Source organism: Dendrobium catenatum, unplaced genomic scaffold (assembly GCF_001605985.2).
Source record: "Dendrobium catenatum unplaced genomic scaffold, ASM160598v2 fragScaff_scaffold_493, whole genome shotgun sequence".
NCBI classification, from domain to species: Eukaryota; Viridiplantae; Streptophyta; class Magnoliopsida; order Asparagales; family Orchidaceae; genus Dendrobium; species Dendrobium catenatum.
This window is the reverse complement of record NW_021318955.1, coordinates 60,812-86,943: the sequence shown is the minus strand read 5'-3', so window position 1 is coordinate 86,943 and position 26,132 is coordinate 60,812. Positions and strand designations below refer to the sequence as shown.

At 36.0% G+C, this 26,132-nt stretch overlaps 2 protein-coding genes across 2 annotated transcripts; one reads left to right on the top strand and one right to left on the bottom strand.

Moving 5' to 3' along the window:
• The first annotated feature begins 760 nt into the window (after positions 1-760).
• On the top strand, positions 761-5,833 carry LOC110108146. Its single transcript, XM_020838660.1, has 5 exons — positions 761-1,098; positions 1,387-1,709; positions 1,808-2,131; positions 2,260-5,552; positions 5,765-5,833. The coding sequence occupies exons 1-5, from the start codon at positions 761-763 to the stop codon at positions 5,831-5,833; spliced, it is 4,347 nt and encodes a 1,448-aa protein (XP_020694319.1).
• A 12,206-nt stretch (positions 5,834-18,039) lies between these two features.
• LOC110108145 (zinc finger MYM-type protein 1-like) lies at positions 18,040-19,052 on the bottom strand. The gene is made up of 2 exons (XM_020838659.2): positions 18,590-19,052; positions 18,040-18,485 (listed from the first exon to the last, which is right to left on the bottom strand). The coding sequence occupies exons 1-2, from the start codon at positions 19,050-19,052 to the stop codon at positions 18,040-18,042; spliced, it is 909 nt and encodes a 302-aa protein (XP_020694318.2).
• Positions 19,053-26,132: the final 7,080 nt, after the last annotated feature.

The following is a 26,132-nucleotide window of genomic DNA, read 5'->3' as shown; positions in this document are numbered from 1 at the left end:
ACATCACATCATCGATCTTAGATCTGACCGTGATGATTTCAAAGTGAAGACCTCGCACCGTCGACTTTAAGTCAGGTCGGGATGATTTCAAATTCAAAACCTCGTACCGTCGACTTTAAGTCCGATCGGGATGGTTTCAAATTCTAGACCTCATATTGTCGACTTTAAGTCCGATCGGGATGGTTTCAAATTCTAGACCTCATATTGTCGACTTTAAGTCCAACGGGATGGTTTCAAATTCAAGGCTTCGCACCGTCGACCTTAGATCTGGCTGGAAAGAAATTATGGAAAACGCCGTCCTAATGTCTCCCTCGGTGGGGAAGGGACGCCGGGAGGCTGTCAAAATTTTCTCGAAATTTTTTGGATTTAAGTGGATTTAAAAAAAACAATAGATCTCTATTTTTTTTTTTTTGAAATTGGAGAGCATTTAATTTGCCTGTTGAATTAATTGATGAATTATAATATTGAGTAGTTCCTTAATTAACTTGATAATATTTATTTTTGTTAACTAAATTGAATCAGATTGTATAACTAATTAACAAAGGCTTGCAATATCAAATTAGGTGACTAGTGGAGACTGACAGATTTGTCCTTACATTGGAGTTATAATTATTCAGGCAAAATGCCGGGTTCACAGGGTAGTAAAAAATTTTCGTCGAACTCTGCTAGGGTTTGCTCTGCTAGGGTTTGCTCCTTTTTGTGGAGCTGATTTTCTTCTTCCTCTCCGCCGCCCCTCCGGCTAAGCCGGAGGCTCCCCCTCATGAAGTCGACTCTTCTTGCGTCTGACTTCCCGCCTCTTTCTTCTGTTGCTGCTGTGGCCCCAGCTCCTTTGCGGAACTGGAATCAAATCTTCGCCCCCGATATTAGCTCTTCTTCTTCTAAGGCCTTTAGCTTCTCGCATCATCCATCCGAACCTGAAATTATTCCTTTTTCTGGTGAGAAACTTGCTCTTGGGGGTGAGGACCGGAGTCTATGTCTTGTTGGTTATTCAATAGGGCGTAGACCATACTATGAAGCTTTGTTAGGTGCTTTCAACAGAACTTGGGTTCTGAAAGGCTCCCTCAAGCTTCTTTCCCTCAGTGATGGTTTCTTCTTACTGTGATTTTCCTATGCTGAAGATTTTGAGATGGTTTGGTCAAAAGGAGTGTGGGTCCTTTTAGGGAAGCCATTTGTTCTTCAAAAATGGCACCCTAAATTCAAGCCTAAGAGGGAAGACTTCTCCGCTGTACCGATCTGGATCAAAATACATGACCTTCCTCTAGCCTGTTGGAACTCTGAAGGTATTTCTAGGATCGCAAGCAAAGTGGGTGTTCCGGTAGCGGCGGACCAGCTGACTGAACAAAAAACTCGGCTGACTTTTGCTTGTATTTGAGTTCTCGTTGACAGTAAGGCTTCCTATCTTGATGTTATTAAAGTTTCTCTTGATGGGGATGTTATTGATTTAAGGGTGCTATATGAATGGCGTCCTATTCCTTGTGAGCATTGCAAGTCCTTGGTGCATTACTCTTCCTCTTGCCCGCAGAATCCAAATCCTGTCATTAATGATCCTACGACTTCAAAACAAATCGGGCGTGGTAGGAGTTTCAGCAAGAAGCCCAGTAACCGACTTCACTCCCGTTCTAGGCCTCCTCGTTCTGAGGCAATAAATTCAGGTGTTTCTAAAACTGTAGCCCTTTCTACAGCTAATACTATTTCTGTGCATACTAATAGTATTGGGCAACCATTTCATTATCAAATACATTCTCCTCCGCCGAATCTTGACAAGGGGGAAAAAATTTACATCTTTTAGTTTCTACTGAAGTTCCAGACAATACTGTTATTCCTCCCATTGGTGATTCTGTATTAGTTGGTATCTCTTCTGATGCCATTAATGCTACTATTCCTAATTTAAATATCCCCACCGAAGAACTGTCCTCTTCATCTACCTCCAATCTACCTTCAACTCTGAAAGCTTCCACTAGAATTAATTCCCCGAATAAATTTCAGATCTTAAGCAATCAAAGTGACACGGATTTGCTTGAGATTGAGGCTTCCAATGCTGATATTGTTAATAATGCTTATAAGCAACCGGGTAAGGGGAAAAAACAAGCTACTTTTGAAGTCACTAAGAAAACTGCTAAGGGGAAGCAGGGTAAAAAATCCCAAACTCTTAAAAATTTTTGATGTCTCTCCCTTCCATTGGTGTATGGAACGTTAGGGGTTTTAATCGACCCGACAAAGTTCTTAGCTGCAAGCGTCTGATTCAGTCTTTTAAATTAGATATGCTCTGTCTTTTGGAAACCCGTGTTCATGCCTCCTCCCTTCTGGATCCGTTTTTCGATTCTTCTCACCGGCTTTTTTCTAATGAAGACAGTTTTCATAACTTTAATCTTGCTTCCTCTGGTAGGATATGGATTAAGTGGGATGCTAGCAAACTCAGTTTTAGTCCCTCTCTTGTTACCTCTCAACTGATAAATGGGACTGTTTCGGTTGGCAATTCTCCCCCTTTCCAATTTTCTATTGTCTATGCTGCTAATAATGCTCTTGATAGGAAAGAGCTCTGGTCTTCTTTATGTGCGGCTGCGCCTTCTGGTAACACTCCTTGGGCAGTAATTGGGGACTTCAATTGCTGCTGTTATGCCTCAGATAAGTCGGGAGGTTTGCCTCTTCATCATTCTAACTTGGTGGATATTAACAACATGATTTTTGTTAATAAGCTGGTGGATTTGAACGCGGTTGGTAGCCTTTACTCTTGGTATAATCAGCAAACTGCCAATCCTATTTTTATAAAACTTGACAGAGCTCTTGTTAATGAGGATTGGATTAAGAATTTCCCTAATTCTTTTAGTTCATTTCAAACATCTTGTTCAGATCACTCCCCGATTATTCTGCATCCGGGATTGACTTTTCATGCTCATCACAAATTTCTTTTTAAGAACTTTTGGACTAATAACGACAGATATTGGGTGTATCTTCTTAATGCTTTTTCGTTGCCTATGATTGGTAACCCCTTATCCCACCTCTGTTTTGTTTTTAGGCAATTAAAAGGGGAAATCAAAAACCATAATTGGGCTAACTCCCAATCTCTATCTGCTCAATTGGAGGTTCTTCATGCTGATCAACTTAACTTCCTTCAACAAATTCAAATAAACCCTCTGGACTTGTCTCTGGTGGCTTCCCTTAAAGAGACTAATCTCAAAATTGCTGAGGTTTCCTCTTCCCTCGCTAGCTGGGTTATCCAAAGGGCCAAAATTAATTGGTTACATCATGGTGAAGATGATCTTAAATTCCTATATGGGAAGATCAGGTGTAGGCAGGGAAGTTCTAAGTTGGTGGCCAATTTGTTTTCCTGTAATTCTGATTTATCTAGAGAGGAGGTTTTGAATTCCATCATTCGTTACTTTCACAATCTGTTTAATCCTCCCTCTCCTCCTTGTCAGGATGTAAATTTAATTCCAGTTGGTGCTGTTCTTCCTGATTTTTCTGGTAACTTGCTTACTATGCCTATTCTTGAAGCTGAGATCAGGGAGGCTATTTTCAAGGGATCCTCAAAATCTTCTCCGAGGCCAGATGGTTTTAATTATCATTTTTACAAGTCTGGTTGGCATATTATTGGGCCTACGGTGTGCAAAGCTATCAATGCTTTCTTTTCTAAAAGTTACCTTCCTAGTGGGATAAAAGCTACTGCCTTAGCTATTATTCCTAAACATTGCAATGCTTCTTCTATCACTGATTATAGGCCTATTTCATTATGCAATACTTTATTTAAAATCATTGCTAAAGTTATTGCAGGAAGACTAAAATCGATGATGCCTAGTATTGTTAAAGATTCACAAGCCGGTTTTGTTAAATCTCGGAATTCTACTGATAATATATTGCTTGCCAATGATATCTTATCATTGATTAACAAAAAAGGGGTAGACAACATTTTTTGTGCAAAAATTGATATCAAGAAAGGTTTTGATTCTGTTTCTAGGGAATTTTTACTTGCTAGGCTATTACATAAAGGTTTCCCTAAAACTTTTATTTCCTGGATTAAGGCCTGTATTACTAATGTGAATTTCTCTATGGTAATTGATGGGTCTTTGGAAGGCTACTTCCCGTCTTCTGCGGGACTTAGGCAGGGTTGTCCCTTAAGTCCTTACCTTTTCTGTATTGTAATGGATGCCTTTTCTAACCTTCTAGAGGCTAGAGGTTTTAAAGGATTTAATGCTGATAACTTCCATCTCTCTCATCTTTTATATGCTGATGATGTTCTTATCTTTGGGGAAGCTACCATTGAGAATTGTTCTCTTCTTTCTTCTATTCTTGATGAATTTGCACAAGTATCGGGTCTTCATGTGAATTACGATAAATGCTCTGTGATGTTTTCAAAGAATCAAAGGAATCAGAACTCATTGTGCCAAGCTTTATCTATTTCTCAAATTACTTCCAAGATCTCCTATCTTGGAATTCCTATTTCTTTTAATAGATTGAGAGTGGCTGATTATCTTCCTTTGATGGATAGTATTCATAACAAATTTGATGGTTGGAAGGCTAACCTTCTTTCATTTGCGGGCAGACTACAATATCTAAAGTTTACCATTCAGAACACCATTGCCTATTGGATAAGAGGTTCTATATTACCTAAAACTGTTTTTAAGTTTTTCAAGAAAACCTATTCTAGGTTCCTTTTTTTTGGTGATATTACTTGCTCCAATAAGCTTCATATGGTATCCTGGGATAATGTTTGCAAGCCTAAAGATAAAGGTGGTTTAGGTATTCCCTCTTTAAGTGCTATTCAATTTGCTTTCAACTGCACTATCATTTACATGATGTATAATAGTCACTCCCCTCTGTCCAATTGGTTGTCTACCCGTTACAGCTCCCCGTGGAAACCCCCGTCTCCTCAAGCAAGTAAATTCTGGATATCTATATGTAATACTGCTGCTCTTGTGAAGGCAAATTTCAAGTTTATTATCACTCCAACTGCTCCTATTGCTTTGCATTGGGATCATTTGTGTGATAATAATACTCTATTGGATAAATTTGGTAGAGAATCTCTGGACTGTTTTTCTCTGCCTTTGGTTAAGCATTATATTGTATCTGGGGGTTGGAATTTGGCGGTGAACATTCCTAATTCCATATGTGACTATATCTCTAGAATTCTCATTATTAACTCCTCGGGTCCTTGTTTAATTTGGAAGGATATGGCTAAGGTGAAATTCAGTGAATTTTTGGAGGAATTTTACTGTTCTCTGGCTTCTTGTTCTTGGCATTCTCTGGTTTGGCATCAGAAGCATGTTCTTAAACACTCTGTCTTTGTCTGGCTTGCTCTTGTAGTTGGTTTAAAAACCCAAGATGCTTTAAGGCTTCGAAATATACATGTGCCGTTAACTTGTTCCCTGTGTCAAGTTGAGCCGGAAACTGTAAATCATCTCTTCTTTGAATGCCCTTTCGCTTTCTCTGTTCTCTCCTCTCTTATTCCTGCCTCTAGTGAATTTTTGCTTAGGCCAACTGTGTTACAATTTTTGCAATGGTTGGATTCTGATTTTGTGGGTACTACTTTGCTCAAAAACTATTTTAAGATGGTGGTTTGTTGCACCATTTACCACATTTGAGAGAGCATAATAGCAGAAGATTTGGTAATGAGGTTCATAGTATTACTACTCTGGTTTCTTCTATCAAAAGAGTGGTTTTTATTAAAATTTCCAAGTGGAAAGTTAAGGATCTGCTTCCGGATAATGTATGATTGCTGGGTTATTCCTGCACTTTGCTGCTATTCTTGGAGATGTTGTTGCTGCAGTGGCTGCTGGTTGCCTGGGTGGATTATTTTAGCCAGGACAATGTTGAAGCTCCGACTGTTGAGATATGATTTCGTTCCCCCTTGGACGGTCTTCGGGCAACCAGGGGCAATTTTACTGTTTAACTATTATTCTGAGTCCTGGCTAATAATTTTCCGGGCTTGGTTTTCATCTCCTTCTACTCGCTCTGCTTGCTCTATTCCTGTTTTTCTGACTTGGCTGGGAAGGTGGTTTTCCATTCTTTTACCCAGGTTGGAGTTCCTCTGGTGCTGGGTTTTGGTGCAGAAGTTGGTTTTCGGATCTGGTTGGACTGCTTGGATGTTGGCTCTATTGCTGGTCACTTTTTGCTGCATTTACCACATTTTGGATATTCATATGTGTATGATTTGGGTGGTATAGTTGGGGTTTATTTCTTTTTTACCTACATCAGTTTTTGTCTTACTTATGTTAGGTAGTTTTCTTACATGTAATTTTTCTTACTTGTAACGTTTTCTTTTATCTTTAATATATGGGCTTATGCCCTAAAAAAAAAAAAAAAATATTCAGGCAACATCAATTTATATAAGGTGTTTCTCAACCTTCAGCCGCAAAATCGTTTAAAGAATCTAAGCGTAAGATATATTACCTAAGTGCAAGTTCTGCAATATGGATGAACAACATCAATGTGAACTTCGATATATATATATATATATTTTTTAAAGGAAACATTACATTAATGGGAAAATTCTTTCACATTTGGACAACTTCCCTTCCTCAAGTCTCTAAAACTTTCTTGTATGTTGAAAGTAAAATGACTTGAAAACAAATTTCCTACTATAGCTAAATTATTGTGCGAAATTGAAAGAGTTGCCATATTTGCCTTCTAAGCCAAATAGCTTGAAGTTATCTACAATGACTCTTTTTAAATATCAAAATTGTTGGAAACATAAACCCATATTTTTATGATCAAATTTCTTTGTAAATTTCATCTTCATAGACATGTATACAAAGCAATCAACTCTCAAAACAAACTCAATCTACAAACAATTCAAACTCAAATCAAACAAAACTCTACAAATTCCTATACAAAACTCCCTACAACAATAACCAAAACTCTCCAACAGAATAACATAATCTCCGAGCTCTCCAAAGTTCTCATGTACGAGCCCCTGCAAACAAACAAATAAGGATCAGTGCATTGCAAATAAATTGAATAAATACAGAAAAATAATAAATATTGTTACTGCAGATAGAACAAAGTACTAGAAGCGTGTAAAAGCAACACAACTATGCTAAAATAAAGAAAATAATGTCAAACCTCACTAGAGCAGTCTTGTTTATAAGAACTTGGTTGTAAGACCCATTACCCGGCAACTTTTATAGGAAAGAAGTAAGCCCGATCTTAGGGGAAAGTTTTTAGGTAAAATTGGCCTAACTCCTAACCTCTAATTAAAACACCGGCTACTTCTAATATAAGTTGTAAGTCCGACCTTTGAGGGAAATGTTTAAGTGATAATACAAACCTAGACCCCTCATTTGGGCATCTTAGTCTATAGGACTAAGTTATAAGACCCACCATTTGGGCTACTTCTAAAAGAAGAAGTAAGACCTGGGTGTTAGGGAACTTCTAAATGAATGACCCTATTTCTAAATAATTAAACCCATAATTTGGGCAGCCTAGTCTGTAGGGCTTGGTTGTAAGACCCACACCTCGGGCCACTTAGCTTACATAATTAAGTTGTAAGACCCATCACTAGGCAACTTCTAAAGAAGCACTAAGACCTATCCAACTGAAATACTTTGGCTACCTTCAATAAAGGTTGTAAGACCCATAACTCGGGTCACTTAGATTACAGGACTAAATCGTAAGACCCATCATTAGACAACTTCTAAAGAAGTAATAAGACCTACCCAACTAAAATATTTGGGCTACCTTCAATAAAGGTCGTAAGTCCCACTAATTTGGGCTACTTTATACGAAAGTCGTAAGACCCATGTTTAGGAAAATTGTTTAGTGAACTTCAATAACCCTAAAATCCAAATCTAACTAAAAAATCAAATTTAAATCCCTGGGCAGGTGTAGAGTTAGGTTGTAAGAACCATTCTTGGGCAACTCATAAATAGAGCAGTAAGCTCCATTCCAAATAAAAATTCCCCGAACTATTTTCTACGAAAGCCGTAAGTCCCAAATTAAATCTAAATACATGGGCTACTTTCTATGAAATCCATAAGTATCATATTATATAAAAACTTGGGTTACTTCTAAACGAAGTTATAAATCTCAAATTAAATAAATCTCTAGGTATTCTAATAGATGTAAACCCCAAAACATCTAATCAAATTAAAACTCACATCTCACCACTTCAGTCTACTTGAGATCTCTGAGAGGAGGCAACCCATGGCTGCTAATTAGATTTCCTGGACACTACGGTCAATGATTGTTAGTGTTGGTGGACTGAAATCTATGGTATACCTGGGATGACGGAACCATGAGATCTTGATCGAGTTTATCTCCATTTTCCCCATTATTGAGACTAAAAAATATCTAAAATTATTTGATCCTTAATCGAGAGTTCTCTCTTACTTTTTAAGAGGGTAATTAACTATGAGTGCTTGTAAAATAATAAAAAAATAAATAAAAAAATAAACTATGAGTGTTTGCACTCATAGGAAGTAAGGATCCCAGATCTAATTAAACCCTGGCACTACCCTCAGGGGAAATCTGGTTAACTATAATTTGACTTAAGGGAAATGGAATCCTACGGCTACAAAGCAGGATTCATGCACTCGTGCCATTTTTCTTGAGCCAACAATGTTTGATAATAGTTTTTTTTTTCACATATACTTGTATATTATCTATTCAAGTTCATGCTTAAATCATTTTATTAGTTTTCTACTATAGATATTCATGTTCCAATCTTTTTGTAAGCGATATTTAGTCAAACTATTCACAAGTATTTATGCCTTAATATCTAAGTGAATAATAATTAAAATATAAATTCAATGTGAATGTCTTTCTTATGAATTGTTTTATTCTCAAGTTAATATAAAAATAACTTCAATACAATATTGTAGTTTATCCCATATATATATACATGTTATCCAAGTTTATAAACGAAATCTTATATTCACATAAGTGAGATTATTATTACATAGGCACCATTCTTATTAGTGCAATGATCATAACTATTTATTTGTTACTATAAGTTGCATCATAGATGAAATTAAGACAATTGTTAAATCTCATCATGTATATTCATGTCATGGATAATTGCCATGAAGTTTTATAAGTAGCAATGTGATATCTTTCTCTCTTGCCATATTTGTATGCATAATCACTCTCAAATATTATCATCAATTTTAATTTCACATACATTTGTAAATTATAATGTGTTAAATTCTAACACATCTCTTGCTTGGTAATGATGGATCTGATTAGAGGTTAAAGCTGAGAATATTGATCATATCTATTTCTTCTAAATGGAGGTGCTACGGCCAGTTGAACCAGACTAACTCAGGTGAGGTAAATTATAAAACTTAGAGCTCCTTAGATCCTCTAAACCTTGCATGTGACTAGGGTCCCTTAAACCTTAGGTCCTTGTAGAAATCCTATATTTAATTTTTCAAATCCCCTAACCTGCTAGTGAGTAGGATTTTATTTGTTAGTAACAAAATTAGGAATGCGTAGTATTGATTTATTTTCATATTTAAAAATTTTCCCCTTTGATTGTCATGAATCATAATGTGCTAATAAAATAAATATACTAATAAAGATAAAAAAGATTCATTAAACATAAACAAACTCAATTTGTCACACTCTAATAAATCAAATTTATTAATAGTTTTAAATTAAATAAATTAACAATGTAATCTAAATGAATTAAATAAAATAGACAAAACAAAAATTGATAAAATTTTAAAATAAAAGTACATAACTAAATTTGATTAATTAAATGACATTGATTGAAAATTAGTTAAAACTCAAATAAATCATTAAAAATTTAAACAAAGAAAATAAAAATTAGTGAATAATAATTCAATTTTTATCATCTCAAATAAAATAAGAACTCATAATTAACATAACTAATCTTAATTTAATTTAATTATTTAATCAATTAAATTCCGAACAAATAATTAAAGGACCTTATAGGCTTTTTGTTTGACTCTTTAGAGGTCATATTAGTACTGGATTTAAAATGTCCTTAATCAATTTTAAATAACAAAAAGCCTTTATGCATTGTATTCAACTCATGCTCGAAGATACATATGCATTGGATTGGAGGATCTCTGAATAATCAATTGGACTTTTATATCCTATGTTTGCCTCCATCTTGGAAGACATATATGCATTGGATTCTTAAGTCCTTTAATAAATAACTAATTCAATATATTTAACAAACAATCAAACACAATTAATCAAGGTGATTGTTTGGTAATCCAGGCTTACGAGATTATTAACTTAGCCCTAACGAGGATAAAATAAATCTTATAGACCTGATTTAGCAAAGGTAATCACTATTCAACTTTAATATTCACTAATAAATTATTAATAAAACTCTTAGAAATTAGAGATTTATACCCTTGTGCTCGACAACTTTAGGAAGGCAAAGGTGTTTGGGATTGGAAGCTCTTAAGCACTAAAACACTTAATTAAAACGTAAGGACTCTATGCAATAAATCATATCCTTTCTAGTGAATGGTATCATTGCAATAATAAGCCTTAGGACTTGGGTTAGTGACTTATGTACTTTGAAGCCACTAATTAACATGGTTCTTTAAAACATAAAATAACTCAAACAAATAATACTCACTAAATTTTGATTAATAAAATTTTAAAATATTAAAATATAAACTTAAATTGAAACTTCCCTTAGCCTATATCCAACATATAACTTCAAATTTACAAAACTTGAACACAAAATCCCCAAGTACATATCAAAGACACATGACATTTTACACACACTAGACCTTATTTGCTAAGATAATTGACTCTAGTATTAGGCTAGGATGCTAGTGTGTTTTGTATGATGCAGGTACCTTTGCCTAGAGGGTATCCTTGGTGTGTTTATTTATTTCCTATACTTTGGATGTCATGTACGCATTTTATACATATTGCTTCATAATGCATTATATCTGCATACATGCATCATATCAATGCATTACTGCTCAAGTAAAATATCAAAATAAAATGTATCTAGGACACTTGCAAAATAAAGTGAAGTAAAATGTTTCTAGGCGCAAATATATATGCAAGAGTCAAGTGTAAATGTAAAGTGTCTGGGTTGTAACTAGATTAAGTTGTATACATTCAATGAGTTATAAAGGCTTAAAAATATTTACTTATAAATATATATATAGGGCTCTAAAATTTAATCCCCTTTCCCCTATGAGAGGTCTCTTTTGGAATTCTATAGAAAACCCAGAGCCAGAACACAATAAGCAAGTATATTTAAACCTGCATTACATAGGTGCAAAAAACCAGATTTATTATGGTGGAGCTTAGCCACCTTACTTTCTTGCAGACCTTAGGTCATTTGTATTTTCCAGATAAATGAATAAAAGATTTTATTTATATATTTGTTTCATGCATCATCATATATGACGCTAGATAGATTCACTTGTATATTACATAGTTCCTGATTTAAACTTATAAATTAAAATTCTTGATTCCTTAGGATAGAGCCTTCATATCTAGTTTGGTCATATATGGAGCCTTCTTGTATCAAATAGGGAAAATCTCATGATTTTTTGGTCATATATATTATTACCCATCAAGATGTGTAGGTTAAAGCCACTATCCTCCATGATTATATATATATATTATTGCATCTACACTCCCATTGGCCTTCTCATGTAGAGTGTAAAGGTATACAATTATTTTGTCCTATGGGATAATGCGATCAAACCCTTTGCATTCTGACCCCCGCTCACAGCATCCTTTTAGATATCCACATGGTTCTTTGCTTGTTACCATCATCTGGGCCTAGTCTCTCAAAGATTTTATTAACCTACTCTTTCTCTGATGGTCTTCTTCTTCTTCTGAAGTTTACCTCTCTAGAGGACTACAATATGGCCTAGTCAAGAGGCCCTTGGTTATTCCTCGGTAAGCATTTAATTTTATAAAGATGGCCTCTATAGTTTAGTCCCATCCGTGAAGAGCTTTCGTCCATTTCACTATGGATTAAGATCTTAGACCTCCTTCTAGTTTAGTGGAACTTAGAGGGGATTTCTAAGATTTCCAACTGCATCGACATTCCCCTTTTGGTCGACAAGCTCATGGCTAAAAAATGTTGTTAACCTTTAGTAGGGTTTGCATCCATATCACCAATGGTTCTCCTCTCCCTAATGTTATTGAGATTTTAATGGCTCATAAATCCAAATATATTATAGAGGTCTATGATTGAAAGCCTTTAGCTTATGATCTTTTTAAATCATTCGTTCGCACTTCTAACATTTGTCCCAACAAACCTAACAATTTTCCAACCAAAGTTAAACATCGCCATGGTAGAAGATTGACATGCCTTGCTATAAAAAATAGAAAAAAACTCAAAGGATTCAACAAAATGCAAATTTTTATTGATGAAAAACTAAATACGAATAAAACAAGATACAATGACCCTCTATCGAGAGGACTTTCTCTCGTAAATTCTAGACGACACTAGGATCCCTCACAAAAATTACAGACAACACCTCTCTCAAAATTCTGCCAAAAAAAAAAATTAAACCCTAAACTTATTCTTAAATAAGCTTCCCTTACTTCCCTCCTAAAATTGCCCCCCTTTCCTAATATATTTCTCTCAACAATTTGAATTTAAATTAAGAAATCCCTTATAATTAATCCCTTCCTAAATTAGCACATAAATCTACCTCTTTAAGTAGAAAATATCTCCTAATTAATCCCTTCCAAGTCAACCCTCAAATTTGCACTCTTTAATTAGGAAACATATCCTAATTAATCCCCTACAAATTAGTCCCCAAGTTTGCTCTCTTTAATTAGAAAACATATTTTAGTTAATCATCTCCATATCTAAATTCAAATCAGCCATGTTTCTCTAGATAAACTTTTCTAAATATTGCTCCCATGATTTCTCCTCATTACATAGTGAATATTAACTCCCTTGGGCCCTATAAGGTGGGCCACCATTGATGTATCAATACTTCCCCTCAAAAAAGCATCTTGTCGTTAAGGTGAAAGATGGGAATAGTCTCTTGATCATCTCATATGTCTCCCTTGTGGCTTCATACTCTGGTAAATTCTTCCATCTAATAAGTACCTCCTGAACAATAAACACAGGATATTGAGAGCGAATTGGTAGCTCATTAAGATTATTTCTTGAGATAATTATTTTTTTTATCCTCTTCAATTTGTTTATTGAATGTTTTGAGTTGTTCTTCTTCCTTGGCATCAATCATTTGCATCTTTAACATTCTCAGCCTAGAATTGCCACCTCCCCAATAGCTTCTTCCTTCTCCAGTGTAGCGATTTTCATGATCCCTCTATTTTTTCCCCTGTGTATCAAAGGTGAGAATCCCACATTTCTTTCATCTACCTCTAATGACCGAATCCCTATGGTTCAGCCCCCTCCTTTTTCAGTCATCCACTCCCCTTCCCTAAAATGCCTACATAGTGGTAAGTCGCCTAACAATCTTTACCAAAAAATTTCCTCCTTATTTCCCCTCCATCCAAAAGCCTTGATCCGCCACTTATCTAGGGCATCTTATTCATCATATCCTCTAATTTCTCAAAGCAGTTCTCAACGAATGAGGCCATTTTTCCATGGTTGAAAGCATCCAAGTGATGGCTTAGAACTTTTCCTCTATATGGGATTTGATTTTCTCCATTTTGCCTTCCAATGCATCCACCTTCATTATTTTTATCTCTCCAAAACCTTGCTCTGATACCAATTTGATACATCTTGGTATCAAAAATAGAAACAAACTCAAAGAGACTCAATAAAAATGCATATTTTTATTGATAGAAAATTAAATATGAACAAAATAAGATTCAATGGTTTTCTTTTGAGAGGGCATTCTCCCCCAAACCTTAGACACCGCTAGGATCCCTCACAAAAATAGTAAACATCACCTCTCATAAAACTTTGCATAAAATAAAATAAACCCTAAAGTTAGCCTTAAATAAGTTTCTCCTACTTCCCTCCTAAAATAGACCCCTTTCCTAATATATTTCCCTCTCCAATTTAAATTTCAATTACAAAATCCCTCTTAATTTAATCCCTTCCTAAATTAGCCCCCAAATCAGCCCTCTTTAATTAGGAAACAACTCATAATTAATCTCCTCCAAAATCAACCCCCAAATATGCATTCTTTAATTAGGAAATATATCCTAATTAATCCGCTCTAAATTAGCCTCAAATCTGCACACTTTAATTAGAAAACATATCATAATCAATCCTTTCCAAATCTAAATCCAAATTAGTCATGTTTCCTTAAATAAACTTTTTAAAGTATTTCTCCCCTAATTTCTCCTCCTTATATAGTGAATATTAACTCCCATGGGGCCCACCCTGGCATATCAAAGTTCTAACTGTAACCCTAGCAGAAATGCTCCTACTATTAACTCCAAGTGTCCTCTCCCATCAATATTACCCCTTCTCCTCTGGCCTTACCAGAGTTCTCTACTCTCTCCCATGGCCTCCTCTATATTCTCTCCAAATTCTTCCCCATCCTTAGCCAGGTTTCTTCCCTGCATGCTGCCCCCTCACCGATATTTAGAAAAATCTCCTTTCATGAAACCCTGCCTCTTCCAACTTCTCCCTTTCCTCCATCCCTACTCTTAACAAAGTTGCTCAATTTTCAAGAGCATACATGTCTTCTGGAGCCCTATAATAAGGGCTATCGCTCGTTTGGTATTCAGTCAAAAGATGTCCTTTTTTATGTTTATTTTCTTGCTACCTTTAACCGGACCTAATTCTCTCAACCTGTTATCTCTCTGATGATTTTTTTGTTTGAAGTTTAACTCTCTAGAAAACCATGATATGGCATATTCAGGCAGCCTTGATTCTTCCTAGGTAAGCATTTTATTTTGTATGAATGGTCTCCATAGTTTAGTCCCATCTATGAAGAGTTTTCATATATTTTGCTATGGATTAAGATCCTAGACCTCAATTTAGTTTGTTAAGACCCATAGGGATTTCTAAGATTGCCGGCTACATTGGCATTCCCCTTACGGTTGACAAGCTCAGGACTAAAAAAACATGGTTAACCTTTTCTAGGGTTTGCGTTCATGTCACTAATGGTTCTCCTCTCCCTAATGTTATCGAGATTTCAATGGCTTGGAAATTCAAATATCTTAAAATGGTGTATGATTGGAAACCTTTAGCTTGTGACTTTTGTAATTCTTGTGTTCACACTTCTAACCATTGTCCCAAAAAACATAATGAGGTTCTAGTTGAAGTTGGATATTGTTGTGGCAAAAGTTTTAGCTATAACCCTGGCAGAAATGTTCTTATTGTCAACTCCATGCATCCTCCCCCTCACCGCCCCCAACCACCTCAATCTATCACTTCCTCAAATTTCTGAACTTTAGCCTCCTCCCTTGATTGATGGTATATCCCAAACTTAAACTCTTCAACATAACCATCCAACTCCAATGATTCTACCCGAACTCCTCCTCATAACCTTAAAATCTAAAACAATTTTGATTCTCTTGTCAATTTAGATTCCTTGACACTCAGTGATGATCCTCCCCTACCCATACTTCATTTCTAGTATCTAAGAATACTAGATCAAAATGTGCCAAAAAGGCCAACTACCATTCCCGAAAATCCAAATGACCAACCCATCCATTGTGGTATGGAATGTGTGTGGCTTTAATAGTCATAACAAAGTCCCAATGGTCAAAAAGTTCTCCAAGCTTTATAACCTGGACATCCTGTGCATTTTAGATGCTAAAGTTAACCTTAATATGAATTTTGATAATTAGTTTTTTGTTTTGTTGTATATAATATTTTTGATCATGAAGCAAGCGGTCACAATTTTAATATCTCTAAGCTCAATAGTATTTGGATAAAATGGAACTCTCACACCACCATCTTTACCCACTTATATTCTTCAAGTCAATTATTCATTGTTGCATTTCCTCATATAATGCCCAGCCTTGCAATTTTTCTATTGTCTATGCCTCCAATAATAGTGTTGTGAGGGAGAAGCTTTGGAACAAATTTAGAGAGTTGTATGGTGCTATCCATGAACCTTGGATTATCATGGGAGATTTTAATAACTTTAGATATTCTAATGATTAGGTGGGTGGCTCAATTATCCATAACAACAATTTTTGGGCTCTTAATAGCCTCATTTTTTACTGTGGCATGACTGATCTTGCATTTGCAGGCTTTTTTTACACTTGGTATAACTAAAGATGTCCTATCCCCATTCACTCCAAACTTGGCCATATGCTAGCGAATATTTTATGGCTAAATGAATTATCTCTATCTTATTACAATGTGGGAGTGCCCAACCTATCTAACCATAACACCCTCATTCTTAACCTTTCTAAACTCCTTTAAAGCAAATTTTTTATTAAAAAACAATTGAATTAAGATCCCTACTTTTTATGATTTACTTATTGTATTTGCCTCTCATTGCTTGGGCAACCCTATTTACTCTTTTTTCCACAAGCTTGGTCTGCTAAAAAGAAAGTTAAAAAATAAGGAATGGGCCTCCTCTTCCTTTCTTTCATCCTATATTCAAGATCTAAAAGCTAAGTAGCATAGATGTTTGCAATAACTTGAATCTAATCCTACTAATCATGCTTTCAATCTTGAGCTCAATGATATAAATATGAAACTAGCCTCCCTTTCCTCTCAATAGGCTTCATGGATTATTCAATGTGCAAAAAACTAGTGGCTCTCTAATGGCGAGGATGATTTGAAATTCCTTTACAACAAGATTAAAATTAGGAAAAAAAAAAATCTCAGCTTGACTCTTTTGAGAGCCATGATGATATTAGCTAAGCTGTCATTCAATACTTAAAGATATTTTCAACTCCTCTTCTCCTCCACCTCTGGTGTGAATCATGATTTTATTCCTTAAGGGTATAATGTCCCCTCTCATTTTATGCCTTCTCTAGTTGCTCATATTTCGAATGAATAAATTTAGCATGATATTTTCATTGGGATTAAATCTTTTACACGGGGTCCTAATGGCTATACATTTGAAATTTTTAAAAGTTCTTGGCATATTTATTGGACCTCGTCTTTATAAATCTATATAATGTTTTTTTTTACATCCAACCTTTCCAAACAAGCTAGAGCCACTGCTATCGTCTTTCTTACCAAAACATCCCGTGTAAAAAATATCACAATTTTTAGGGCCATTTCTCTTTGCAACACCTTTTATAAGCTTGTTGCAAAAATTCTTGCCAATATTATCAAGGTGGTTATGCCTCACGTCATTCACCCTAGTCAAGTGGGATTTGTATAAAACAAATTACTACTAAAAATATTATTCTTGTTGTTGAACTTTTTGCTCTCTTTTAAAAGCCTAAACTTTTGAAGTTCTTTTGTGGAAAATTAGACATCCAAACAACTTTCGATAAAGTTAATAGAGATTTTGTACTGAGCATGCTTCCTTGTAAAGGTTTTCTTGTGATTTTCATCTCTTGGATAAGGGTGTATTGAATGTGTTTTTTTGTGTGTGCATCAATGGCTCTTTGGAGTGCTTCTTTATCACTTCTTCTAGCCTTAGATAGGATTTCTCCCTTTCCTCCTACCTATTTTGTATTTCAATGGATTCCCTTTCTTCAATGTTAGACAACCCTAACTCTTCTTAACCATTCTATGGCATTCAAATCAAAGATTCACATTTTTCTCACCCTATGTATGCCACCCTTAATGCTTCAAATTTGGCTAATGTATTGGATACTTTTGGAGGTGCCTCTGGTTTATTCGTAACAATAGCAAAAGTAACATATTTTTACCCCAATACTCTAAACAACAAGCTATTTGTAGCATACTTAACATCAATGTTGTGTTGCGGATCTATGGTTCATGATTTTGATGATAGCAAACATTTCCTTTTCTATACGATTGCCTTATGTACTAACATTTCAGGACCACACAATCAAGACTGCAATTCAGAACCAGCTCAAGATTGGGTAGACTAGGTTTGTGTCAGTTTGTAATCTTTTCCTTTCTTGAATCAATTGTATTGGGTGTGGGACATGTTGTTATGTAACATAGAAGTTTTCATGTTGTTCCCTTTAGGATTTTTGTTTTTGGTAACATCAGCCTGAACGATCGTCCTATCGGCCTGGCCGATCGGTCTAAAATCAGAAACCCTAGTTAGGGCCTTGTCCCCTTATTGTGGGTAATCTTAACAAATGTTTTGCAAGAAGTGCTTCAACTGCTGCCTTGAGTGTTATTGCATTTGTTGAAGTAACATGAGTAACACCTATGAATCTCTCAATTACTTGGCCCAACTTATCTACATATCTCACCGCAATAGCTAGTTGTTCTTTTGTAGACACATCACAAGATTCATCTACTAGAATGGTTAAGTATGAATCATCAATATCATTCATGATTACAGCCAAAATCTCAGCAGCAATCGAAGCACAAATCTCTCTTTGGACTTTTGGTGCAATCAATTTTAACTTTGCATTTGTATTTTCAAATGTAACTTTTCTAACTTCTTCATTATGATTTGCAAGAAACTGAAATAGTTCTACATAATTCCCTTGATTATTGGAGCTAGAAGATTCATCATGCCCACGAAATGATAGGCCTTAACGAATAAGAAATCGAACAGAATCAACAGCTGCAGTTAGCATAGTGCGATATTCTTTTTTTTTTGCTTCTCTTCTTTGCTCGACCATAAAGCGGGAATACTATGCTCTTGAAGCTTCATTAAAGCCTCACATTTATGTCTTGCCTTGTTGTGTGCACTGTTGTGATCTCCAACATGACTCAAAAGCTTCTCTTTTCTCTTCCAATTCTTAAATCCATCACCAACAAATGTATCTCCACCACCTTTGCTAGTATTAACTTCCTCTTGAGGCTTAAATAAATAGTAATAAAGGCAAAATACTGCATCTTTCTGAATACTATATTCCATCCAAACAGGAAAGTCTTCAAACCATTTTGAGTTAAATCTACGTGCAATGTTCCTTATTGTTGTTTGAGGGAATTGATGATTTTTGGGTTGATGCGGTCCCTTCAATAAATAAGCTCTTCGAACTCTATCACGATCATTTACATCATAACTCCAGATGGATGGTCGAAGACCAGGATCAGCACGTAGATTGTCAATATCAATCTCGACACGTTCTTTCCGTTTCAAGAATCGTTCCATTTTTCAAAACTTTATAATGAGAAACTGCATAAGGCAGCAACAGGACAAATCAATTACTCATCAAATCTACCTTTGAAATGATTTAGTTTTACTGTTTAAAATGATTTGGAATTGTTTATCAAATAGGCAATACAACAGAACAAATCAATTACTCGTGAAATCTACTTTAATGCAGCCTGCTTATATAACTAATATAAGATCCTCTACTTTGCTGGCATAGCAACAAAATTACTCTTGAGGTATATTCTAGTTATTAAACTGTATTACAAAAACAAAATATGTTGATATTAAATTAGTATGATGATACATGAATATTTTTGGTCCAGTGCAATAAGTGAGTGAACTTCGCATCAAAAATTGACTAGTTGTCTCCTTAGTTGAGAAGAATAGGTGGTGAATTATTTATTGGTTGAAGAAAGGGAAACAAAAAAAAATTCAACAGCAGAAATTAAAAAACTGATAACACACACTAGTTGTCTTAAAATTACTTAGAAAACACATTGCAACACTATAGATTGGCAGATTGCAATTTATAAAAGCAACTAATACCAACGGTCCAACACAACACAAAAAAAAATCACAACAGATTTTGATAAAACAAAATACCATAGCCTTTTTTCTACTGTAAATAGATTTTTTCTGTTGTAAATTGATTTTTTCAAGATGCATAAAAGAATTTTTTCAAGATGCATAAAAGGAAAAACTGAAGCAAGAAATTAGAAATAGAACTAGTGGACTAGTTGGAGTGGTATGGATTTGCCAAAAAAAATAAAACTTACCTTCAAAATGATGAAGGCGGATGCAAAATGGGAAGAGAGAGCTTCGGGCCTTCGGCGACCTCTTCACGAATACGCTTAGACGCGACGCGAACTCGCGAAGTGACGAAGATGACGGTGGCTGCAACTGTGATCGAGACTCGAGAGTGCTCTGCCAATCAGTCCGCCTGCAGCTTGTCCGACGACGAGGACGTCGACGAGTCGACGACCTCTTCAGTTTTCACGAAACGGATGCGGGCAGCAAATGAGGCGAAATAAAATGCGAACGGGGCAATGGCTGAGATTAGGGCAAATAAAATTTTTTTAGGGGGGGCATATTACCAAAACTGCCCCTCCGCAGCAGTTTTTTTTTTTTTTTTAGGGCCCTCAGCTATGCCTGGATCCGCCTATGGTAATAAACTATAAAGTAACCTAATATATTTAATTATCTGTAAACTCAAATGACTCAATAAACTATCCTATTACATTTATTTGTATTTTTATCAGAAGGGTGAATGTTCTGAAACTCAAGGTTTTCACATATTTTCTTTCATGATGCTCTAACTCTCCTATGAAGTTTATTATAGCCTACAATAAAACATAAAAAACTCCTTAACAACCTAGTAACCTGATAACAACCTTATAGCCACATTACAATATTTATTCCTAATGAGAGCACCATTTGATACAAACAGAACACAGTAAACACAATAAGCAGAGAAAAATGAATATATAGATAAGTAGGCAATTTCGAGCTTGCCTAAAACTTTAGGTAGTTGAGGTAGAAGGGTTTAGGCAATTTGATGATATGTCAACTCTAGGTAATTGAAGGAGGGAGTGAGCAACTACCAAAGTAGTTTCATTCATATTTTCTATTAGACTGGTCCACTGGACCAGTCCAGCTGGTTCATGCTAGGCTGGCTTATGAACAACAGAGGCGAAAGAGTCCGCCTCCTGCATGCCGATCAAACAGAATGGAGCAAGAAGAGGAGATTAGGAAGGTTTTTGGAGAAGTTTAGGAGGAAAATTTTAATGTAGGGATTGTTTATAGATTTCCTTTTGAATTGTATACATTAAATAGATTGTTTTCCTTGGATTAGGGTATCTTGAATTTGGCTGAAATTTGAGATCTTTTAGGTTTAGGTTTTTGGGCTCTAGCAGCGTCTAGAGATTTGCGAGAGATAGATCCTCCTCTCGAATAGAGGGTCAATTGTATCTTGCTATTTTCTTCCGTTAATTTGTGTTCTTGAAATAAAATTCCTATTTTTCTCTGATTTTTCATTGGATTTGTGGAGATTTCTTGCTATTTTTGTCAAGATCGTTAGGTTTTATTTGAGATCTTCAAGTATTTCTTATCAAATTGGTATTAGAGCTGTTTTCTGGGCTGAAATATAAATCATCCTCATTGATTTATGGTATGGTGCGTTTTCCTCTCCGATCTTGTTATTTTTGGTGTTTTGGAGGCCATATTCGCGTCAAACTTGTTGATCTTTGCTATTGGAGCCTGAATCTAGGTTCCCATGGCTGGAAGAAAGGTGGAAGTATTGGAAGGGGAGATCGAACAAATGAAATATGAAATTTCAGATCTCCGAAGTCAAGTTTCAGATATAAAAGATAATATTTCAGCCATACATGATAAGTTCAATTCGAAATTTTTCATCTTGGAGGAGATGTTGAAGAAAGTGCTTGAGGGACAAACTAAAATATCGATGTTGAGGTGAGGGAAGGTGCCAACAGCTGAGGAAGTGGGGAAAACCCTAAGCCAATCAGATGAAGGGAAGATCAAGAAGTGGAGATTTTGGAGGGAATAGAAAAAATGCCTCCCCTTGGGCCAATCCCTAGGGAGGAGTCTGGTAGAGGGTATGAGGAGAGGCGTGAGGGGGTTGCACATGAGTGGAGTGGTGTTGAATTTGAAATAAGAGGGGCTGAATTTGAAAGACAAGGACTTGATTATGATCGCAAAGGTGTCGAATTTGAAAGGAGAGGGGTTGAATATGATCGAATGGGTGCTGAATTTGAAGGGAAAAGGTGAGATTGTGATGAAAGGTTTGGATACGAGTGGAGGAGGGATGATTGGCACAATTGGGGGGGAACTAACCCTTTGGGGAATGAGAAATTATGGAGGGAACAGAGAGAACAAAGGTGATCCGAGGGTGAGGAAATTGAAGATGCCAATCTTTGGGGGGGAGGATGCGCATGGGTGGATCTACAAGGTAGAAATATATTTCACATTCAATAAATTGACGGAGGATGAGAGATTGTCGACAATGGCCCTATGTTTGGAAGGGAAGGCTTGATGTAAGCAAAAATTTGGGAAGAGACCTAAATTTTTGCTAGAAAAATAAGACCTTACTAGGAGATATAAAAAATCATAAAATACTCAAAAACTTGACAAAATATAACTTTTATATTATAATGGAAATACACTTACAACTTCTGACTTACAAACTTTATAAATAAAAACAAAACGACTCATACGACTTTCCTAAACTTGCTTTTCATTCCATTAGAAGAAGGATACAGGTGAGGTGACACTTGTGGCGAGAAGAAAGAGGTTAGAAGCCAAGATGAAGGAGGAGGACAAGCTCGCAAGCTTTCCTAAGGAGGAGAGGAAGAGAAGTTGGACAAAGCTCGCAGGTTATGGCTTCAAAAAATAACTTACATAAAACTCTTTTTTTATCTAAAAACATATTATATATATAGGCAAAAGAAGGAATACAAACAACCACTAAAACTCCAAATAAACCAATTAGAATTTAGGGAAATAAAAAGTCAACAACCACTTTAACATTTCCCAAACATTTCAGCAAAACAGAGAAAAGAAACCCAAAGAACCAAACAGGGAACTCACGGAACCAAGTAGCCCAGCACCTGGAACCAAGCAGCCAGCCCGTGGAACCAAGCAGTAGCCGCGGGAACCAAAGGGCAAGGCACAGGAAGGCCATCCAGCACAGGAAACCAGCAGCCAATCACGGAAACCCAAGGGATAGAGCACGGAATTCACCCAGCACAGAGAAATTAACAGCCATTCTCGGAAATCCAAGGGACAGAGCACAGGAGAAGAAAAAGGGGGGAAGGAAGAGACAAGTCCACATAATAATGAGCAATAAATGAACTAAAAAACAGCTCATAATGAGCTAACTTTTCGCTCAAAATTTTATTTAGCTAAAGAAGTCAAAATCAAATTTTAGGATTTGATTTGACCCCCCCTGCCTACATCAAGGCTTTGGCTTGGTACTAGTGGAGGGACATGCAACGACCCATACGGAGTTGGAGGGAGTTCAAGGATTGCTTGGTAGAACGTTTTCGAACTGGCAAGGGAGGAGACTTCTATGAGCAGTTTTTTGCCTTGACACATGATGATTCAGTGATATAGTATCGGGAGAGATTCAAGTATCTTGCTAACCGATTGGACAGCCTTCCTGAGATAGTGCTAAAGAAAAATTTCATGAAGAGACTGACACCACCGATTCGGGCAGTGGTTAGAGTAATGAAGCCTCATGATTTGGGAGAGGTTATGGAGCTAACTCAATTGGTGGAGGATCAGAGGCACTGGTGGATCCACGCACAAGTCAGGGTGGGCAAATGCCCACCCTCAAAAAAAAAAAAAAAGGAAAGGAGGGTCTTTTTGGAATTATGCCCCCCTCAAAAAATATTTTTTGCCCTCATCGTGCGTGGCTACCCATCCCGCCATCCATTCCTAAATTGTGTCTTCCCAGTCTCCCAGAAGAGGTTGCCTCCTTGGTCTTTGAAGCCTTTGTTAATCTTGTACGCAGCCTTCTTCTTCGCAGATCGCAGCTGCATTCACAGTTGCAACCCTTGTCTTCGTAGCCAATCTGCTTCTTCGGCTAATCAGCTCTTCGCAGCCCCAGACTCACAACCTTCGTCCCTTCGACATTCGTGGAGGTCTCCTCCTTCATCTTCGCCATCATCGCAGAATGGAAGTCGCATTATTGCAGCCGGCGTTCCCGCTCATTGAAGGTAGCTTTATCAAATCGAACAGTTTTTTTTGTGCCGCGTGCTTGGAACTGTGTGGGCTCGTTTGTTGGATTTCCACTGCATTGATTGTTTTGTCCTTATTTGCCTTCTTCCTCCTCTTTATGGATATTTTTATATTTTTTCTCCTCTTTGATCCTATTTCCTACTGCAACCAGCACTTAATGACAAGAAAAAAAAAAGAGGAATCTCAGGGAAGAGAGGAGATTGATAGAAAAAGAGACGCAAATAACTACCGGGTTGCGGCCTTGATGAGCTGAGGGAATGAGCGGTGATGCAAATTTCCCTCATCTAGCTTTTGATTAGTGGTTTCTTCCACATTTTTTTTATACTTTAAGCTTTAAATCTATTTGATCGTCTTTTTGTTAAGAACCAATTTACAAAATCTCATTTTTTTTCTTTTTGGTGTCGGTAAGGTTTTAGTGTAGATCTAATACTCACTGCTTTGCAATCGTAGACTGGTTTGAATATGTGAGTGAAGTTACTGGTTTCATACGGTTTTATTGAAATGGATTTGAAGGAAAATTGTTCTTGATATGCTTTATTGTTACCTTTAAGTGCATAATATTTATTTCAAAGTGAAATTCCTTTAATTTACTAAAAATTTAGATTATTTGCTTGCAACAATATGAAATTCCTTTAATTTATTGATGACAACATTATAAATTGTAAGGGTTATTTCTTTTTAATTTTTTTTTATTATTACTATTTAATGCTATTATTATTCTTATTATTTAATAAAATTTTGCCCACCCTGAAAAGAAAGGCTGGATCCGCCCCTGATCAGAGGCACCTGGAGAGAGAGACGATAGGCAGCAGCTCAAGAGGTCCAAACATGAAGACCACCATCTTTCTAGCATCCAAGGAGCTGATATTAGGTACTCTTCGGGGGACTTCGAAGGAGAAGACTGTAGGAGTAAGACCGGAGGACAACTTCAAGAAACTCACAAAAATAGAATTATATGAGAAAAGGGCAAAGGGGTTTTGTTTCAGATGTGACTAGACGTATATGCCGGGGCATAGGTGTAAGGATCAAACTCTTCAAGTTCTTACTATTTGTGATGAAGAAGGAATAAAGGGTGTTGTCTTCCCACCTTGCGGACAAGGTGGGTCTTTAGGAGGAGAGTATTGTTACACCTGTCCAGTCGGTCCATACTGGACCGACTTACGAACAACAGAGGCAGAAGATTCCGCCTCCTACATGCCGATCAAACCGAATGGAGCAAGAAGAGCATATTAGGAAGGTTTTGGGAGAAGTTCAGGAGGGAAATTTGAATATAGGGACTGTTTAGAGATTTCCTTTTGAATTGCATGCATTAAATGGTTTGTTTTCCTAAGGTTAGGGCATCTTGAATTTGGCTAAAATTTGAGATTTCTCAGGTTTAGGTTTTTGGGCTCTAGCGGCATTTAGAGATTTGGAAGAGATAGATCCTCCTCTCGAATAGAGGATCAATTGTATCTTGCTATTTTCTTCCGTTAGTTTGTGTTTTTGCAATAAAATTCCTTTTTTTATCTTATTTTCCGTTGGATTTGTGGAAGTTTCGCGCAATTTTTATCAAGATCGTTAAGTTTTACTTGAGATCTTCAAGTGTTTTCTGTCATTTTCATTTTCTAATTTCCCCCAAGGAGTGGTTTTTATAGCCACACGTGACCCAGAGTAATATATTAAGTAACCTAATAAACCTCATAATCTATAAACTCAAATGATTCATTAAACTATCTTTTACTTTCATATTACATTTATTCATATCTCTAGAGTTTTCAATTAATCTAAAATTTTATCTTATGTGCTGGTTTGGTTCATTCGCTAGCATCCACTTCAGCTATCTGAACCTTTGCATGGATAATTTTCTCATCTCAAAAGGTAGTATCTTCTTGCCTTTTTCAGTATACTTTGAGTTAAATATTTCAAACTGATGGTTAGTACTATTTTAAAAGAATGTGCAATTGTTGATAAGTGGTAAATCTGAAAATAATTTCATTTATTGTGATTGATTGAACTTCTGAGGAGCAATGTATAATAATTTCCTTTAGGGAAATTCCTGGATTACTTTTTTCAAATATGCATATAATACATGAAATCTTCACAAAAACAATTGTGAAGATGTTTGCATTTAGTAACAAGCATTTTTTCACTTTTGAGGTTTGAAAAAATAGTTATTTTCCTTATAGAATTGCTGAAATCGAGTACTGGTTATTGTTAGGGGCGGAACCAGCTTCAATTTTGAGGGGGGCAAAAAAAACACAAAAAAAAATTAAATATTAAAAAAAAATTATATATCTATATATTACGAAAAAAATTAAAAAAAAAATTAAGCAAGAAAAAAAA

Bases quoted from the DNA above. Each gene is read 5' to 3' on its own strand.
- LOC110108146 (XM_020838660.1), top strand. From the start codon at position 761: ATGAAGTCGACTCTTCTTGCGTCTGACTTCCCGCCTCTTTCTTCTGTT. The intron at 1,099-1,386 runs GTGATTTTCCTA...TCTCGTTGACAG, and splicing joins AGTGATGGTTTCTTCTTACT to TAAGGCTTCCTATCTTGATG. The intron at 2,132-2,259 runs GTAAAAAATCCC...CTTTTAAATTAG, and splicing joins AACTGCTAAGGGGAAGCAGG to ATATGCTCTGTCTTTTGGAA.
- LOC110108145 (XM_020838659.2), bottom strand. From the start codon at position 19,052: ATGGAACGATTCTTGAAACGGAAAGAACGTGTCGAGATTGATATTGAC. The intron at 18,486-18,589 runs GTATTCCCGCTT...TTATTCGTTAAG, and splicing joins AATGAAGCTTCAAGAGCATA to GCCTATCATTTCGTGGGCAT.